The sequence below is a fragment of the Mytilus galloprovincialis genome, chromosome 6, assembly GCF_965363235.1.
Source record: "Mytilus galloprovincialis chromosome 6, xbMytGall1.hap1.1, whole genome shotgun sequence".
NCBI classification, from domain to species: Eukaryota; Metazoa; Mollusca; class Bivalvia; order Mytilida; family Mytilidae; genus Mytilus; species Mytilus galloprovincialis.
The window spans coordinates 2,636,861-2,658,350 of NC_134843.1; the positions used below are offsets into that span (position 1 = coordinate 2,636,861).

At 32.5% G+C, this 21,490-nt stretch overlaps 1 protein-coding gene across 1 annotated transcript; it reads right to left on the reverse strand.

Moving 5' to 3' along the window:
• Positions 1–1,053: 1,053 nt before the first annotated feature.
• Positions 1,054–21,255, reverse strand: LOC143078701 (acid phosphatase type 7-like). The gene is made up of 10 exons (XM_076253616.1): positions 21,090–21,255; positions 13,449–13,657; positions 12,495–12,587; positions 11,265–11,402; positions 10,917–10,955; positions 9,951–10,026; positions 9,471–9,588; positions 7,127–7,318; positions 3,953–4,143; positions 1,054–2,004 (listed from the first exon to the last, which is right to left on the reverse strand). The coding sequence occupies exons 1-10, from the start codon at positions 21,178–21,180 to the stop codon at positions 1,418–1,420; spliced, it is 1,734 nt and encodes a 577-aa protein (XP_076109731.1). The 5' UTR covers positions 21,181–21,255; the 3' UTR covers positions 1,054–1,417.
• Positions 21,256–21,490: the final 235 nt, after the last annotated feature.

Sequence of the window (21,490 nt, forward strand, 5' to 3'; positions counted from 1 at the left end):
TTCGTTGACACCATTTATTCTTTTTTATTTTCTTAACGCATATTACAAAACCTATCTTCTCGTATTTTATTTCAAAATTCTATTTCATAGATTTCTTTTAATTTACAAAAATGTGTTTTTTTTTCATGAACAATCTAAACAAGTTTGGACAATTTTGAACGACGTGTAGTTTAAAAAAATAGCACGGTGGCCCGTACTTGTTATTAAATTTTTGAAAAATCTTCTTTTTGGCAAAGTATTAAAAAAATCTTACTGAGGGAATATAAACCAATGATCCACCTTATTCTGATATAAGTACTTGATATTAATCGTACCCAATCGATAATTTGCCTTTTAGAAATCTGTTCCGTTAACATGATTGATAAAGTAAACAAATCAAATTAAATTAAAAAGCATATCGATAAATAAAGACAACTCCTCAGCCAAAAGGACGAAAAAAACAAACATTAGTCTACAAAATAATATACAGACTTTATGTGTAGACGTTTGAGCGTTGAATACAAGCAGAGTTCAGATAACATTTCTGCAACATAGGGAAAAAAAAGTTTAAGTATTCAACATTTAAATCATCACACAAGGTTTGGTCATCTGCTATTTATTCGTATTATTTGATTTAGGCGTCCAGACCCATTGGCGACCCAACAGTTTCAATGTCTATAATATGTACGATCTGACAAGTGGATGTTACAAACGAACGTTCACCTAAACTGACCAAGTCAATTGATAACCTGGGCGCGCCAAAAAATTGTCTTGTCCACGCGGTTATAAAAATAATTCTTTAAAAAAAAAAACAGGAACGATTGAATGATGAATGATTTTTTTTTTTATCAAAATTTTTACATTGAATATTTGTAAATATCAAACATTGTGCAATTTAAAGTCTAAATAGTTTGTTCTGAAAAATGAATATAAAATATAAATTAAGTTACATATAGCCACAAGATTTCGTGGATATAAAACAGTTTACCATGTTTTATCATTCCTTACTTTATACTGTCTCCTTTTCTTCTTTTCTCTACACAACAAACATTCTTATAAAAATCCCCCACAGCATTTTTTCATTTATTTTGCATTTTTATTATAACAAATAATAAATACGGTTTCTTATAGTTATTTTTCTAATATTATTGACTTCACATGATTTATAGTTAAAGTTTTGAATAATTCATAATTTGATATTTTAAAAAATATGATTAAATTGATGAAAAATGTCTTAAATGATAATCAAAATGATTTATATATACTAGTAATTCTTTATAAGTTCTCCTGATAAAGAACTAGCAGAATCTCTTTGTGGTGATTTATGATATCACAATCTCCTCTTTGTCTAGATAGTCTTTTTATGAGGTTCAAACACTTCTCTTCTTTGAGCAGTTCTTAGTGGGTACTTTCTCAATGATGACTATGTGTTCTATCATTATTTATCGGCTAAAAGTTTTGATGAAGGATTGCCTTCTGTCGAGTCTACTTCAAAATCACTTCCGTCTTTCTCGTCTTTCCCTACTTGGGAATACGCTGAATAGAATTTCCTTCCGTAATCAACAGTAGCGTCCCATCTTCTATAACTTCTTATTCTTTGTTTCTTTTTTATCAATACAACGACACTTATTATAAGTGCTAATGAAATAATTCCGACACCAACACCAACTAAAACTTTGTTCGATGTTTGATCAAAGAACTCAACGACTGAAGACGACGGTTTTCCCGATGTATTCTCATTTCCTGTTGCAGAAGCCGTGTCCGTAGCTTTACTCGGGATTTTTTCACTTTCATCTTTGTTACTAACAGGAGTGTCACCTTCAATATTTACTTTAGGTTTGCTTATTGGTTCTTTAGGTTTAGGAGCTATGAATGGACCATGGCGCTCCTGAATAATCCAGATAGAGTCTAAAACTTTTTTGTCTTTGGGAGATATTTGTTCCCACATTAGATGTGTCGTGTTGTACACTTTCATTCTACTAAAACTGTTCAATCCCTCTCCACCAATACGTAGGGCAGACCATGCTGTTAAAAAAAATATTCTAAATTTTACATAATCAATCAAATCTTTACCGATGTTAAAATGTAAAAATGTCTTGTTTATTAAGCTTTTTGATATTTTTTTGATACTTTTGTTTATTATTTTTAAACTGGCGATAGAAATTACCTGAAGATTCTGACGTAATATTTTGGTTGGTTATGTTTTAAACAGATGCTGCTGTTTTAACAATTTTACACATGTTGCATGTCAAATATGATACCGATATTTTAACCCTTTCCAAGTATGTTTCCATTCTCAATTTTACATCATGTCAAAACCTTCATTGTGTTTTTAGTACATTTATTTGATTGTTGTATCTTTGTTGTGGATCTGTCTAAGTAAATAATCAACAGTCAAACTATTTATTTTGTTGCCGAATCGCGCGTCCGGTGTAACAAATAATGAACCTCCGATGAGTTTTTACAACCATTTGGTCGTTGACACTGCTGGTGGACGTTTTGCCCCCCGAAGGTATCGCAAGCCCAAAGTACCATTGCAGTGATTTTGATTTTAATTATTCAAAAACATTATTGTTTTCCTTCCTCCACATAACAAGCCTGCTATCTTTGATGATGTTTTTTTCATGGCAAAGTTCACTTCCGATACATTCGACTATTCTTTTTATATCCCTTTTGAACTGATAGCTTCTCATGTATTCTAACACTCATAGTTTCTTGGCATTAAATATTGGGTTTCAATGGTTCGTAGTAAATGCTAGAAAGTATAAACGAATTAACTTCTGGTTGCAATATTTTAAAATAATTTTTAATAGAATGAAATTCAAAACAGTGTGGCTGTGGCCATTGATTGACACATTAAATTCATCCATTGACTGGGACAATTTAGTGAACGTTTGTATGTAACAACTACTGCTCACTATGTACTTTTTAAAGACACCTAAACTATAAGGGTCACCAAAGGTTTTCAACACCTTAATAAAGTAATTCGAAAAACTAATCAGAAATAACACGATGTTTTGATTTATATCAATTATATAAATCAAAACATAAAGGTTATTCCTGATTAATTTTTTGAATTATTTTATAATTAAAGGCGTTAAGAAACCTTTGGTGACCCCACAGTTTAAATGTCTATCGTAGGTACGTCGTGAACAGTGGTCGTTACAGACAAACGTTCACGTAAATTGTCCCAGTCAATGGATGAATTTAATGTGTCAATCAATGGCCACAGCCACACTGTTTTGAATTTCATTCTATTATGTAAGATGTTCAAAATATGATTTCGTTGTTTTTGCAGTTAGTCGGTTCTAGTTAGTCACAATTTCAAAATTGGGGCGACTTCCCAAACTATGTAATGTATTGTAACTTGAATATGAACATATATAAATGTCCTTGTTATTGTGTTATGGTAAATGTGTTTTAAGATTGATACACTTGAATGGTGAGCTTTTTTAGTAATTCACTCATCAGATTTCTGGTGCTAAACTGTTGCTTATACCTACGCTTTGTGTTATATTTATATAATCCTGGTAACTTTGATAACTAATTATATTTTGTTAAGGGTTACACCAGCCCAGTAGTCAGCACTTCTGTGTTGACATGAATTATCATTGATATTGTCATAATAACAAATAAACTGTTTAAAAAAATTTTAAATCTTAAATACTAAGGTTTTCCTACCTCAGGAATATATTAAATTAGCTGTATTTGGCAAAACTTTTAGAAATGTTTGGTCCGCATTTCTCTTCAACTTTGTACTTTATTTGACCTATTAAACTTTTTTAGACTCGATCTTCACTGATGGGTCTTTTGTAAACAATACACGCGTCTGGCTGAATTACAAATTTCAATCCTGGTATCTATGATGAGTTATTTAAGCTTTGTCTAAAGTAACTACAGAATGGGTTGTTCGGTTCTTTTCTTTTTTTATTCGTAATTTGTATTACTGGTACCTACTGATTGGTATACTTACATTGAGTTGTTTCACTCTTCACATTTACTTGATCATTTGATGTTCCGGTAATCAGTTGAACTGGTCCCTTAGGGTTGTTATAGTCATTACTTAAAACTTGTCCTTGGTACAATGGGAACAATCTTTCATAAGAATGTCCATGTCCTTGTATAATCACATCAACACCATAGGTAAAAAATATATTCTCTAATCTAAATTAAAAAAATGAATGACTTTTGTGAATATAACGAACAAGATCTTTAAAACTAAACGCTAAAAAAAACAGAACACATACATAAGATTGAGTCAATCTTGAAAAATGCACCGACAATTCAATTAAAGAATAAACCTACATGATCGAGTAATATCGTGTTATTCTTCCCAAGATGCTTTCAGATTTTAATATTAGACTGCATGTATGTTTTGAAACTACGAAAGTACCCTTTTTTTCGGGACATTCCTTTAACCATTTTTTTACATAATATTCTATTGACTTTTATCATGTCCCTATTATTTACAAAAATGAGGCACGATGCTTAAAACCACTGGGTCAATGCCACTGCTGGTGGAGTTTTAATTCCCCAAGGGTATCACCAGTCCAGTAGTCAGCACTTCTGTGCTGACATGAATTATCAATTATATGGTCATATTTATAAATTAACTGTTTACAAAGAATTTGAATTTTTGAAATACTAAGGCTTTCCTAACTCAGGAACAGATCATCTTAGCTGTATTTGACAAAACGTATAGGAATTTTTGTCATCAATGCTCTTCAACTTCGTACTTTATTTGGCCTTTTTAACTCTTTTGGATTCGAGCGTCACTGGTGAGTCTTTTGAAGACGAAACGCGCGTCTGGCGTAAATACAAAATTTAATACTGGTATCTATGATGAGTTAATTTACAAACACTGGGTCGATGCAACTGTTGGTGGAGTTTTAATTCCCCGAGGGTATCACCAATCCAGTAGTCAGCACTTCTGTGCTGACATGATTTATCAGTTATATGGTCATATTTATAAATTAACTGTTTACAAAGAGTTTGAATTTTTGAAACACTAAGGCTTTTCTAACTCAGGAATAGATTACCTTAGCTGTATTTGACAAAACTTTTAGACAACGGATTTTGTCTGATGCTTGGTCCGTTTCTGTGTGTGTTACATTGTAGTGTTGTGTCGTTGTTCTCCTCTTATATTTAATGCGTTTCCCTCAGTTTTAGTTTGTTACCCCGATTTTGTTTTTTGTCCATGGATTTGTGAGTTTGAACAGCTGTATACTACTGTTGCTTTTATTTAGGAATTTTGGTCATCAATGCTCTTCAGCTTCGTACTTTATTTTGTCTTTTTAACTCTTTTGGATTCGAGCGTCACTGATGATTTTTTTGTAGACGAAACGCGCATCTGGCGTAAATACAAAATTTAATACTGGTATCTATGATGAGTTTATTTACAACTACTTGGTGAATGCAACTGCTGAGGGTATCACCTGCCCAGTAGTCAGCACTTTTGTGCTGACATGAATTATCAATTATATGGTCATATTTATAAATTAACTGTTTACAATCAATTTGATTTAAGACATGAACTATTAGATTCTGTTTCAGTTCTTCCTGTCCAAGTTAACACAAAAACTTTGCTTTTTGGATCAACGGTACTCCCTGATGAGCGAAATAGTCTTTTATTTAGTTTGGTACAGAAATATATTATTAAAAGTAAAAGTTTTAACCCTTGATGTTAATGCTTCATCATTCAATAGGAACCCAAGCATTTCACACTGTATACATTACAATGATTCATGTTTATTCATTTTTTTATTATTTTTTTTTCTCATGAATTTTTTTTCTTTCTTCTTCCTTCACCTTTTTTATATTCATATATTTATTACAGAGCATGCCAGTATTTATATTTATGTATGGTTCAATAAGTGTATTTTTTTTTTGTAAAAGGAGACAGATTTGTAAAAGCAAATTGCTTGTTTATGAATCCTTAATATTATTTCATTTGTATAATATCGTTTAATGTTGATTTATCTGAATAAATATTGTTTAAACTAACTGTTTACAAAAAGTTTGAATTTTAGAAATACAAAGGCTTTTCTACCTCAGGATTAGATAACCTTAGCTGTATTTGACAAAACCTTTATGAAATTTGGTCATCAAAGCTCTTTCACTTCGTACTTTATTTGGCCTTTTAACTTTTCTGAATTCGAGCGTCACTGATGAGTCTTTTGTAGACGAAACGCGCGTCTGGCGTAAATACAACATTTATTCCTGGTATCTATGATGAGTTTGACTATTAATTTGAAACCATTATCAATTAAAACAATCAAGAACTCTTTGCTACATAATTCATTTAATATTAAAACAAGCATATGTTTGTTTGTATTTCATGCTTCACGCCGCCTCTCACAAAGAGGTTATATCGCGTTTTTTTTTTATCAAATATAAGTACCATAATAGCAATACCTATTTACTTGAAAGAGATTGAAATCAGTATGTGGTCTGCCTATAAGAGCACAATAATAAAGGTGTGATCAAGAGAAAATGCAGTCATTGTATGTGCCGATATAAGTTTTTGTTACTATGTGAGATATTGTTTTGAACCAAAAAGTCTTATGTTTACAAATAAAAGCATCACAATATGTTAGATTTTACTTATAAAAACGCTAGATTGAATTTGATAGTAAGGCCCCAAAAAATAATACGTGTGTTTCTGCTAGCCCTTTCTATCCTAATTTTTAGTGCCTTCACTTCCACTTTTTATGCCATTTTGGAACAAGCAATGTTAAAGCCAGACTGATTCCATAGTAGTAACCAACTAAAAAATGTTTGTAGAATAAAATGATATAGCCTTCCTTCTACCCTATTTATTTTCGGCTCGTTTGCGGAAACACATGTATTATTTTTTTGGCCTAAGGAAACTTCTGTTATTAAATGGGCAAGCCAAACGATGAAAAGAAATCTAACGAAATATCAGCATACACGACATATTTCCAAAAAGTGAATGTAAACTCTTTGGTTAAGCAAAGCTACAGTGTTAATCATATCAGGTATAGGAAAACAATCGATAAACTAATGCGCCGTGATCTTTTCGAACTAAGGTATAAGTAACGTTTTTATTTTATCTGTATTGCTAAAATATTACAACATAAATGCATTCACAGTAATATATCGGTTTAGTTAAATATGTCATACATACCCCTTTCGAACTTTAGAATCTGATGTAGCACAGTCATCGCCACTTGAGCAGTACATAGGTCTGTGTCCAAAGGCCACAATCCAGGGGTGGGCTGTACGGTTCAAATTTATTGAAGTGAGGTCCTGTATCAGCCAGTTATTTTGTGCTTGTATGTATAGTTCGTTATCCAGAAAGTATACTTCTGTCGAATAACTTTGGAATGAAGAAAAAAGTTTATTATAATAGAATATAAGAATTAGATGGGAACTATGTATCTTGTCAAGCAGCAGATATTTTACAGTAAATATATCTTTACGATTAAAAGTATTTGTTTGTCTTGATTTTCTTGTTTTCTGGATCAAAAACTTGTTTCTCAAATTTTTTAAGCTTTCCGGGCAAAACCTAGGGCTATAACAAGATAATTTTGCGTACCCATTGAAAACCATTGTTTTGTTTGTTTGTTCTTTGTAACGTTTGTTTGCTGATAATTTATGCAAATCAGAACAAAGCAAAAAATGATAATCTAAGGATTCATTCAGCAAACTTAGTCGTCCTAGATAAATGGAAGGATGTGTACTTGAAATGGGTTGGGTATAAACAAACCGTTTGTCTTTCAACAGGCCACTAAAAGAGCTGTTGCAAATGTTCTGTACAATTTCCCACAAGGTGCTTCGGTTCCAAACTAGACGTGCGCCACATTTTTACCTATCTCATACAACCAAACATTTGTTAACTTTTGTATCCCATGGTACCTTGAGGGCATATAAAATAAGAGACAAAAGATTCCAATGAACATTCAAAACTTAAAAGAAGAAGAGAAACCGTCATGAAAAAAAAAAATACAACGAAAAAAACAAACAGTTTTCAAAGAAAACAAAGATATCTCAACACGTACCCCACCAAGAATTACCAGGTGTTCTTGGCGTTTAAGTACATCCTGATCAACTAGTTGCAACTGCTATGTTGTTAATTGTAGGTACACAATCGGTGATGCCACAATCATGAAAGAGAGGACAGGATCGTGGTTACAACAATTGGAACAACATATGGTCGCGCCCATTAACATACGAAGGAAAAAGAGAAAAACAATCATCTTAGCAATAGGAACCATTGGCCATATAGCTTTCTTTTGAGCAGTACCTCTCTATCAAGAACATCATGATAGGATACGAAAGCTTTGGAATAACATATCAACGCGGGGATGTATAATAAATTTGCAGGCGCTGCTGGGATGTTTCTACATAAAAATGGAAAGTCCACAACTTGGAGGCTTAAATCATCCCGTTTGACATAATAATATTTCGTTCTGCAGCGACCACCATGGTCAAATAAGTGTCCACAATGCCCCTTAAATAAAGGCAACAGTAGTATACCGCTGTTCAAAACTCATAAATCCATGGACAAAAATCAAAATCGGGGTAACAAACTAAAACCGAGGGAAACGCATTAAATATAAGAGGAGAACAACGACATAACACTAAAATGTAACACACACATAAACGGACCAAGCATCAGACAAAATCCCACGAGAATAACAAATATAACATCAAAACCATGAATTTGGGATAGACAAGTACCGTGACACGTCTTATCGCAATGTGAAATTACACTCAAAAATAAGAGAAAACAAACGACGCAACGTTAAAATGTAACACACGCAGAAACGAACAATAATATAACAATGGCCATATTCCTGACTTGGTACAGGACATTTTTAAGTATGTATTTTTTCACTGATTCTGAACATCGACTTTAATTGATGATAACATCCATGTTAATAAGGTGGAAAAAATGTTCTTTGAAACACTTGGCAGAACCAGTATTAGAGCGTTGTCTATATAATAAACTCACCATAGATACCAGCATTGAAATTGTGTATAAAGACACTTATATAGTATACAGTACAGTGAGGAAAAATCCAGTTCCTCATCTTAAGTTATAATTTCAAAGGAACTTTATGTAAGTGTTGAACTGTTAAATGAGTTGTAAATTTTTAATTACGTTATCAAGTACTTAACGTAATGTGATTAACATGAAAACATGTGATTGAGATAGGGCAGGGACTAGACAACGTTTTGTTCTTTGAAGAATGAAGTTACATGAGAATTTATACCCTTTCAGTGGTTTAGTTTAGAAATTTGTTTTTTAGAGCCTTAACCCATTTGGAAAGAGTTTTTTTTTTTATTTGTTCTCACAAAGTCAATTGTCTGGCATAATCCTCAATTGAGTCTGTTAATATTTTGAAGTCATGGATTTAGGTGAAGTGTATTTCGATGCTTCTTAAAAACTTATCTAAAAAAAAAGACAGTGTACTTTGGAAGGTAACATTTCATGTGTATGCACAGAAATTCGTCCTTATATTTACCTGATAAAATGAACTGGTCCAATATCAAAACTGTACCACATTCTGTCAAGGGGTATTGGCCACGATGTTCCAGGCATAGAAAACCAATGCCTGTATTGGCTAAATAAATCTCCTGTTACTGTTAAAGGAAATACACTATATTAATCTTATGCGGCAAATAGAGAGTTTTCAGATAGCATTACATCATCAGGTTATAACTCATTAGCTTTATTTCGAAGTTTGTGAAAATTCTGGTACAGGAAATCAAAGATGTTTAATGAAACACGGTATATTAGAACATTCTCTAATGGTTTGAATTTGTTGATTCGTAATGCAGATATTGAAAGCTGTTTGCAATAATATCCTGAAAACGGTAATAGACATCAACAAATACGTTGATTCAATTTACTAATCAGCATATCATCCTAAGGCTGAATATAAAAAGATGTTTTATTCTTTGTAACTAATATAAACGTATTGAACTATTGTATTGTAACATACCGTGGTTTCCAGGGGTTGCCATATGTGGAATCCGTGCAGCCATGTTGGACATCATCGACATGTAAAAATCTCCAGACTATACAAATAAAGTAAATAAAGGCAACAGTAGTTAAATAAATAAATCTCCTGTAACTGTTAAAGAAAATACATTACTGTCAGGAATATGGCAGTTGTTGTTCATTCGTTTGATATGTTTTGTCATTTGATTTTGCCATGTGATTAGGGACTTTCCGCTGTTCGAAATTCATAAATCGATTAAGAAAAAAAACAAATCCGGGTTATAAACTAAATCTGAGGGAAACCCTTAAAATATAAGATAACTACGACACAACATAAAAACAGGTAAAAGCTGATATTTATTTGGAGTTTAGGCAAAAACTGACATACATTTTGAGTATAGGCATCAAATGATAAAAGTAACACTAGAGTAGCAAATGTCCATTTGTTTTGCTTCGATACTGACAGTTAAAATCATAAGTAATGCATGGTTGTTCTATAAAACAAATGTTTCCCATGTGGTCGATTCATATTGACTTGAATATTCTCTTTTGGACCGCCTAAAGATTATCTTATTTTAACTTACATTTAACTGTCAAAATCCCAGGAAAATACAATACTGACTTTACTAGTAGGTGATTATACGTTATGGGTTTTTCTTATTTGTGAATGAGATCACCCCCAGTTTTTGGTGGGGTTCGTGTCCCTTAGTATTTAGTTTTTTATTTTGTGTCTTGTGTACTATTGTTTGTCTGTTTGTCTGTCTGTCTGTTTCTTTTATTGACATGGTGTTGGCAGTTTATTCTCGATCTATGAGTTCGAATGTCCCTCTGGTATCTTTTGACCCTCTTCTATTAAACTGCTTATATCTTCTTCATTTGAACTCTGGAGTCGATTCGTGTCATTGGCAATCATACTACATCTACTTATTTTAATAAAGAAATATAATATGTAAAAAAAATAACTTACACGTGGATAACATATCGTTGTATTTTCGTCTGTTTTGTTCTAGAAAAAAAGAATTGGGCTTTCATGATGTCGATGCATTAATTGATAAATTAAATACATGCTTACTTGAAATTGTTATCTTTTTTGCACAAAATATTTTTTAACTGAAAATTAAACTAAATATAGCATTTAGATTTTTTAATCTAAAAAAAATCTAAAAGTTTTGGTAAATTTATGCTTAAAAATCTCATTAAATTTTATGGCAAGATCTTATTCGGGAATATAAAAGTTTGTGATTGTTTTTACTCATTCATTAATAGATATCCATTCAAACATTCACTAGAACGTTAATCAACAAAACCTTCTTACCTTTTGGTCTGGTGCGAAATTCCCAACATGTAGGACCGCATCGTACTGTCCCGATAACACTTCTGTATCTATATATGGTATGCTATCCTCCTCATCCCCGCCATGATTCCCACAGATCAGAAACTCTGGGGTTATGTTCTGTTCATGGTATGTGATTTTGAAATAAAATGAAAAAAAATAGAGAGAATCTAGAATTAGTGTATTTAATATTGAAAAAAAATATTCTTCATCTTTCCCTCTCATATGTGTTTTCTACATTCAAAGCTGTTGAAACATATACATCTACATATGTAAGCTAACTGGCCAAAAAAGAACACCGATAACAGTCAAAAGTTAAATCACAAAAAGTACTGACCTGCGAAGAAAATTAAAACCAGAAAGTCTCTAATTAAATGGCAAAATATAAAGCTCAAAAACACCAAACGAATGGATAACAACTGTCATATTACTGACATGGTACAGGCATTTTGTACGTAGAAAATGGTGGATTTAACATGGTTTAATAGCTAGCTAAACCTCACACTTGTATGACAGTCGCATCAAATTCCATTATATTGACAACGATGCCTGAACAAAACAAACAGACATAATTGGTAAAAATGCGAAAACTGTGTGCAAATACAATTTTGTTTAACGATTTTCAAACTTATTTTAGTGATTTTTTTTACTTAGATTAGAATAAAATATGTCAGCTCAAAAAAACTATATGTAACAACTGATCAAATCAGTCCAGATATGTTTTATTTAACTAACTTAGCCGTTGATAGATGATTTAGCAAATGTGGCTTTATATTGTTATCGCTAAATGATTTGAAAAAAGTAAAATCAGAAAAATACTGAGCTCCAAACGGAAAGTTCTTAATAAAATGGCAACATCAAAAGCTTAAACACATAAAACGAATGGATAACAACTGTCATATTCCTGACTTGGTACAGGTATTTTCTTTTACAGAACATGGTGGATTTTATAGCTATCTAAACCCCTCACTTGTACAACAGTCGAATCAAATTCCAGTAAATGAAGATTTTGTAAATGACAGTATCCTAGGAAAGGTTTTCTAATTGTCTTAAATATAGTAGATGTTTGGTGTAAATTTCATGTAAAGCACATATAATGCATGACAATATACAAATCTTCGGAAAAACAGTCCAAAACTACGAAATTTTGATTTTTTATTACGATGATTGTATTGCTCTGAAATGTGTTATTCCTTATTAATGTATCCTTACCGTTGCCTGTTCTGGTGTTTTGAAGAAATGTGGTCCGCTACTGATTCCCCCACTAGTTGGTCTGTAGAAATATGTTGTATTTGGTTGAAGATTCTGTTAAAGATATCAAATGCTAATTAGCAAAATTTAACATCAAAATATTTCAATTCATAAATGTTCTCTAAAAGGACAGAGTTATCTGAGCAATAAAAGTAGAAAAAGGATAATAATATACTTCTTTGGTGTCAGTTATAACAGCATGGTTTGCCTATTTCAAATGCCCCCCTTTAATGTAAACTAATCATAATGCATTGTTATATTGATATGTCTATGTTTTGTCGTCCGTAAGTCAATTTATTGCAGAAGTATTATAGGATGAAGTGCCTTTCCTGAACTTTGTTCGTGTTCTTTTGCTCGAGGTTTCCAGTTTAGTTATCAAAAACTAGTTAAAACTCCTGCTCAAGATACTGGGCGTGTTCAAAGTCAGGAGCTTGTTGTCTTTTGTGTGTCTTGGTTGTGTAATTCACGGATGCCATCATAAGATGCTTTACCGTTATGAAATATCTGGGACACAGATGCCTTCATTTTGTCCAAAACTGTCGTAGTGATAATCCTGTGTTTCATAGATCATGTCATCACCAACTGCCACTCATCACAACAATTGCCTTAGAAACATGACAGATGACACTTATGTAGCAGAAAATGCTTACCTAACAATGCATCTGGTCCCTGTCGATACTCTTATATCTGTAGTGTTTGTTTGGCATGGTATTTTGTGATCTTATGCTACTGTTCATTCTAATTGTATTTCATCCAATACTGAGTCATTTCTTACATAAAAAGACATCAAAATGTGCTATTTCATAATTTTTTTTTTATGTTATGTCCATCTTTTAAACAACAAAATGAATATCAAATACGACTTTTGATTTATTTTTTAGGGGTTTTCCTACCCTGACAATATATTTACCTTACCTTTAGCGGTACTCTGTAAATGCAGGTCAAACCATTCGATGTTGGATGATCAAAATGTGTCATGTCAGCATCAATAGTATTGTGATAATTCCATGGATCAGTTCCATAACTTAACGTAGAATTACAATTCTGATCCGTAGCCCACATCACTGTAATGTCGGATGGACTGTCTCCATAAGATAAATGTACATGGCAAGGGTGGCATGGTACTGAAATTATAATATAAAATGTACATGGCTTCGTACTTAAAAATAAAACCACAAAATTATTGAAATCCGAGAGAAAAATTCAAAACGGGAAGTCACCTAATCAAATGTCAATATTGAAATCTCAAACACATCAACGAATGGATAACAACTGTTATAGTCCTGACTTGGAACAAACATTTTCTCATGTAGAAAATTGTGGATTTAACCTGGTTTTATAGCTAGCTTAACTCCTCACTTGTATGACAGTCGGATCAAATTCCATTATATTGACAACGATGTATGAACAAAACAAACAGAAATTATGATTTGTACATAGCAAGGCACCCGAATTTATAATACATGTATAATATGAAGATGGCAAGGGGCCTTCAATTATGATACCATATGTACATGGCAAGAAACTCAAATTATAATATAATATGTACAGGACAAGGGTCTGAAATCATAATATAATATGTACAGGGCAAGGGTCTGAAATCATAATATAATATGTTCATGACAAGGAACTGAAATTATGATATCATATGTACATTTCAAGTTACTGAAATTATATTTTAATATGACGTTCGTCTTTAGCTTTGGGTACAAAGCCATGTTCTAATTCGAATAGAACATGGGCTGCACGTGATTGAGGTCACAATTGAAATTGCAACGTCAGATGAATTTTGAACAACGCCAGAGATCAAAATGGACATTTTGTTGGTGTTGTTCGCTAGGAAATTAAATAAAAACATTCTAAAAAGAAAGTTTAAATGTTTCTGTTCTTTTTTATTGACAAACTGTTGATTTTTCTATAACGTTTTTGTTCATCAAATCAAAATGGCGACATTTCGAGCGTCTGCTATAGGTCCGCTTCGAGTACAAAAGTTCAAAATATTCCTAACGCTCGATATTAAGATATTAACAAATATAATGCCTACCCATGTTAAAATGAGCATAGAGCATGGCATGAAAGAATTATTTCTTAAATATAATATGTATAAAGCAACGGCCTTATAATATATTATGCCTAAGGCAAGGTACTAACTTCATAATATAATATGTGCATAGGATTCATAATATAATATTATGACATGACAAGTTACTGAAAATATAATGACAGATGTATACATTGCTAGGGTAGCATAATACTGAACAAATGATTTAAGATGTACATGACAAAGGTCGCAAGGTCGTGCAATTATAATGCCAGATGTACATGGCAAGTCAGAGTTGCACGGTATTAAACTTATAGATATGATATTCAAATGAAAAAGGTCACATGGTACTGTTATTGCAATATACTATGTACATGGCAATCTTGACAAGGTACTGAAATTATAGCAAAAGACGAGGTGCTTAAAATATAAATCTAATATTAACATTACAAAGGTCGCAAGATACTGAATTTATGATTTGATATTTACATGACAAGCTGCTGAAATTATACCAAATGATATAAATTAAAATGGTAATTATATAAGATAACTGAAATACATGTTATGTATGATAAGGCATTTGCATACAGGGATGCATTATTCAGTTATTACTAATTATTGATATCTAAGTTATTTTCATCGCCCATGTTAATAGTCAAAGTTGGAGAAAGCCAAAAATGGACCATCGATGAAAGCAGGTAAATATTGTTGCATTTTGAAATAATATTGTAATGCCGGCATTTCCCCCTTTTTAAGGCTCAAAGTTAATAAAGAATTTGAATTTGAATTTGAATAGTAAACCTATGTCTGTATAGTTTCTTGAAATTATTAAGGATAAACGATAGATTTTAGTGAGATGTTTAATGTTGGAAGTAATGTAAGACTTGTAATTTGTTATTTTGGCTGTTGTTTCCATGATGTATGTTAGTTTGTTAAGAAGTTTTATTTCACGTACGCTTCCGTATTTGTGCAATATTTACCTTATTAGACTATGAACTCAAATAAAACTCTTCTAATGGTCTACTTATAAATTTAAAGTCAAAACCCATCTTTATTGATGAAGATCAATCCATGTTTACAAACAATATCAACATTACGGGAATTTCCCTTGTTTGATCCATGGTTGCCGACTGGTAAACAATATGTAACAAGCTCTGCCATTGCTCAGTAGAAAGTATAAATACAAAAACAACAGCAGAACCGACGGAGTGTTGGGTTGACAAAGAATGGGAAGTGACAAACTTTAATAGAAGCTGGAATGTGTCTGAAAAATACAGACAAGCTTTGAAAGTTCACTTTGTTTTAATCTAAGATTGTCGGTGCCGGTGACGGTGCTGAATACGGGTGCCGGTGATGGTGCTGAATACGGGTGCCGGTAACGGTGCTGAATACGAGTGACGGTGACGGTGACAAATACGGTCACCGGTAACGGTGACAGTGCTGGTGACGGTGCTATTGAAGGTGCACATTAATAGATATGTTGGCGGTTTGACATGATTAATATGTCAAAATTTAATGTGTTATACTAAGTTGTTGTCTTCTTAGTTCTATAATGTAGAAGGGTGTTATTATCCTTTAATTGAGATTATAGAAAGATACAAAATAAGTGACAACCTTGTTACTTGACTGCTGAATTATATACATAGTTTTGTGTGTCTATGTAAGACCAACCTTTACCGGGGACCTGACCAGACCAGTGATGGAGCCTGCAAGACCCATTCTCTCCGGCGTGGATTATTTTTGATATAAATAAAATATGAAAGTTTATTTTGTTCAGATATTTTATTTCATAACTGAGAATTATATATAAACACATGTATACGATTTCCCTTTCTGTAACGTGTTTTGGTCAGACGGTAAACAGTGGACGTCGAACCTTACACTTTATAGATCCTTTTACTCTCTTTTTCTTTGTGACCCTGTGTTCTCTGGTGGCCGACTCTAGCACCAGGAAGGCGGCGTTACAATATATCGTAAGCATTCATCATAAACAAAATATTTGACTACCATCAAATCCTTTCTTTTTACATTTTGTAATCTCCTCCATGTAATATTTCAGCATCTTTAAATGCCATGTTCATTTGGATCCCTTTCAAACAATGTATATAAACTCATCATAGATACCAGGATAAAATTTTGTATTTACGCCAGACGCACGTTTCGTCTACAAAAGACTCATCAGTGACGCTCGAATCCAAAGAAGCTAAAAAGGACAAATAAAGTACGAAGTAAGTTGAAGGGCATTGAGGACCAACATTTTCAAAGTTTTGCCAAATGCAGCTCAGGTTTTTTATTCCTGAGGTAGAAAAGCCTTAGTATTGGCCCTGGTGATGTATTGTTCATTTCATCCGGGCATTTCACTGTTTTAATTTGTCGTATTGTCGCTGTCTGGTCATTGAAACAATCCCTCAGTAACTTGAAGAAGAATATACTTGTATTTCATTCTTTTTAGGGCATAATGTTATGTGTAAAGAATAGTAGATACCCGTGCATATCATTGATCTTTCTGTTAATCTTAAGTTTTGGGTGTAGTTTTGTGTTGGTTGAATGGTATTTGGTTCTTCCATTTTAGCCATGGTTGTCTTAGTTTTTCTTTCACAAATGGCTTTTGGTTGACCTATTGGTATTTTCTCCTTTTTTAAATCGTACACGCAATCATTTGAGCTTGTTGCTATTGCCGCATTTCGTTTTTATCCCTGACATTATTCATTTTCTACAAAATCTATATCTGACTCCATGCTGTTTGTCTCTTAGAAAGTACAGATCACATGTACAATGCATTTCATTTGGGAGAATCATCTACGTTTAACAAACAATGTACACAGAATTCAACTACAGAAATATTTCAATTGTACGTAATTTCTATTATATTCTCTTTTTTCAAAGAAGTAGTTATAATCTGCATATTATGGCGGGTGTAAAACTATATATTTTCAGATACCTTTCATATTAAAGAGGGATTTCAGTTATTGCTGATCGATTGACGCCATCACGAGTAGTTTGGCCATAATATTATGCAATGTCTGATTCTCAGATGACAAAAAGTAAATATTCCAATTGTTGTAACTACAACCCCTTCCCTTTTTTTTTGTATGTGACCTACCAAATTAGACTGATCAACATGTTTAACCCCGCCACATTATTTATGTATGTGCCTGTCCCAAGTCAGGAGCCTGTAATTCAGTGGTTGTCGTTTGTTTATGTGTTACATATTTGTTTTTCGTTCATTGTTTTACATAAATAAGGCCGTTTGTTTTCTCGTTTGAATTGTTTTACATTGTCTTATCGGGGCCTTTTATAGCTGACTGCGGTATGGGCTTTACCGTACGGTGACCTATAGTTTTTAATGTCTGTGTCATTTTGGTCTTTTGTGGATAGTTGTCTCATTGGCAATCATACCACATCTTCTTTATATTGTACACGACGGGTGCCACATGTGGAGCAGGATCTGCTTAACCTTTCCGGGTCACCTGAGATCGCATCCTGTTTTGATGGGGTCCGAGTTGCTCAGTCTTTTGTTTTCAATGTTGAATGAATGAATGAATGAATATTTTTGATTTACAAAAATCCATACCCGATCATATATCTTTTTTGCTAAAAAAAAAAACAACTTATATAAAGCGTAAAATACGTGATAAATTTACGACTTTGTTTAATCCCATTTGCTAGTACATGTGAAAAATATCGAATTCCGATTAGTCTTAGATACTTGTTATTTATTAAGCATCCTTATAAAGTATTCATCTTAATTTTTCAACCTTATCATACCGGTATATCATCGAACTCAAATTACAGACTTATGAAAGATACCTCTTATTTCATAGACGCTTGACCCACGAGCCATGTTCACATAATTAAACACTGTCTAATGGGGAGCAGGTTCGTCTTGCACAATCTTTAGTTTTCATTTTCTGTAATGAATGGTTTTAGAAGAGAGGCCGAAGATTACATTGGGATATTAATAATCATATGTCGATCGTAAAATAAACCGAAAAGCTATCGAAAGACAAACAACAGTATACAAAGCTCATCAACGAGCAACACAAACCCCACTTAGACCGAGTTGGGTCTCATATCCTTAGGAAGGTTTGGTGTTTCTTCGGGTTTTTTTTTAAATTATGGAAATCATATCAAGTTTTTTTTAAACTAAAGTGAGTTATCTCGTTTGATTTGTTTTACTTTTGTCATTTCGGGGCCTTTCATAGCTGAATATGTGTTATGGGCTTTTGCTCATTGTTAAAAGCCGTACGGTGACCTATAGTTGTTAATTTCTGTGTCATTTGGTTTCTTGTGAATAGATGTATCATTGGCGATCATACCACATCTTCTTTTGTATATGTCACTCGTGTGTCTTATATTTTTCGATCTAGCGGCATTCGTCCACCTGTCAATAACACTTGTAAGCTAACTGACTCTTCCTTCATGGCTTAGTTGTTGTGGTAAAGGTCCATACTTTCAATGAATCAAAACATATTGAGATGTATATAAGGCTGGACATTTTCCATGATTATTCAATTTAAATAAGAGTAAAAAAATGGTCATTACATTTGGAGCAGGATTATATACTTAAAAAATTGTATAAACGTTTGATATACTGATTTTACTGTAAGTAAAATGTGTTCCCTAATCCCAGCATCTTCTCCGAGATTATTTAAAGTTGAAAATAATTCTTGTCTGATAACTTTTACTGCACAGAAATAAGCTTCTCCTATCGTTCATCGGGGATTGCAATTGATAACAATTGATATCTAACCAAATAAAAGTAGAGGGAAAAACGTCCTGTTGGAAGTAAGATAAAGTCTTCTTCAATACAAAACTTCCTCCTTTTTTTCATATAAAAATGAAAAGTTACTGTTAAGTAAGAGCAAAAATCTTGTTTACATTTCATCCGAGGGGAAATCAACATTTCTGATTAAATCGTTAAAAAGGAAATTCTCACCGCAATTTGAATATGAAGGTTCATATAATGACCTTGTCCTTTTCGGCCTTGATATTATAATGGATCATAGTACTCTTCATACTAAAAAACGACGACTTAACCTTCTTAACTGGTGAACAACACCCAAAGCAAAATAAAGCGAGGACAACAAAACAGAAAGCGTGAAAAAGCATTGAGGAGCATCAGAGTATTCGTCTGTCTTTGGGGTGAAGATTAGAAATCAGACTCTATATTTTTGATAATTGTTTGCTATAAATTATTGTATTATATTGCATATGTTGCTGGAAACAAACTATACAATTTACATATACTTTTATAATAGTATTGATTAAATTCTTAACATTAATTACATTACTCTAGTAATAAAACTAGATTTTATCGTGTAATCGCTTGGAACGACGTTTACGATTATTCATTTAAGGCCGTTTTTCATTTACCACAAAATTAATATTGGCGATTTTATGAAAATTCGTGTCGTCGTCATTGAGTGTCCAGTGGAAAAAATATGGTCCTTATTGACATGCAAACATGCACAATGAGCCATATAAAGTCCATTAATTATAACAGCAGGATATACAGCTGTTGCCAGGACCATGAGGTATATGATCATTTTCGTCATCAAGTATAATTATTTATAATACATGTACATATTCTATAAACTGTGGAAAAACGACAGCTGTATAGACACGTTATACCGTTTCACATATCCGCTTAAAAAGATAACTTCTATTTGTACATAATTTTCCTGATAACATTATTCTTGTTTTATTTAGATTTTGGTAACAGGTGTCAGATTAGAATCAATAATGATAAACTTCAAAATAATTATCATTTTAAATAAAAATATAAAAAAAAAATTTCACGGGACTGAGAAAACAGGCCTGTTCGAAATTACGTGCCAGACCAAGCGTATCCAGCCATTTTTAAAAAGGGGTTCCAACTATATGTCACCATTCAAATGTATTGATCGTCCTTAAAAGGGGGGTTCCAGTCCTCCGGTACCCTACCCCCCCCCCAACTGGATCCGCCGTTACAATATTAAGATTTATATATGCATATGCCACACAGTTGAAACATATCTAAATATATGGTTTTATGTCATATAGCGACATTGCTTAATATTGGAAATTATCGTAGACTAATCATTGACTGCCAGCGGAAAAGAATTTAGAGTCTTTTTGTTATTCCATTCAATACACATGTTTTCATGGTCTCTGTCTGTCACACAGTTGTATCAAAATAAATTATAAATATACGTTGTAAATTCGTGTATTCCCAATGCCCTTTGCATTAGACAGTGATGGAGTGGATGTTGCTGAATAAAGTTTGAGAAATTCTTTAAAGAAAACTGCATATACTATAGGGTAGTCAACTTTCTCAACACTAACTCAATGTAGTTCATAAAGTTCTTTCGATAAAACAAACAAATATTGGTGATAGATTGTCAGCTGCCATGACATATTGACAAAACTTTTTTTGTTTTGATTTTAATATGTTGCGCATTTACGCATGAATTCTAAATTTTGCATGTCATTGGAACTTTCAAAAGTTTTGAAATAGAAAAAGATAATCCTACCTTTCGTTTCTTGTATTTGATAATGTGTCAGTGATGATGAAAAGTTAGGAATGTAAAACAAAAATATCCCAATCCATATACATATCTCCATATTGTCAACTACATATATATTATATGATTCAACTATACGAAACAGCTGGCAGTTCAGTTTATTGATCTGAGAACATTATCAAATGTTGGCAATATATAAAACATGTGACATTACAAATAATCACAAGTGTGTACTGCATAAAATTTGTATCACAAAGTTTTGTTGAATTCTAAAGAGGTATTTTGTAACAAAACAGAAGAATTGTATTTATTTAAACATAAAAAAATATTTTATTTTATTTTTCTGATAAAAATGAAAATGAAGATGTTTAAACCTTAAATTTACAATTACCAACTACAGTGTCTATCAC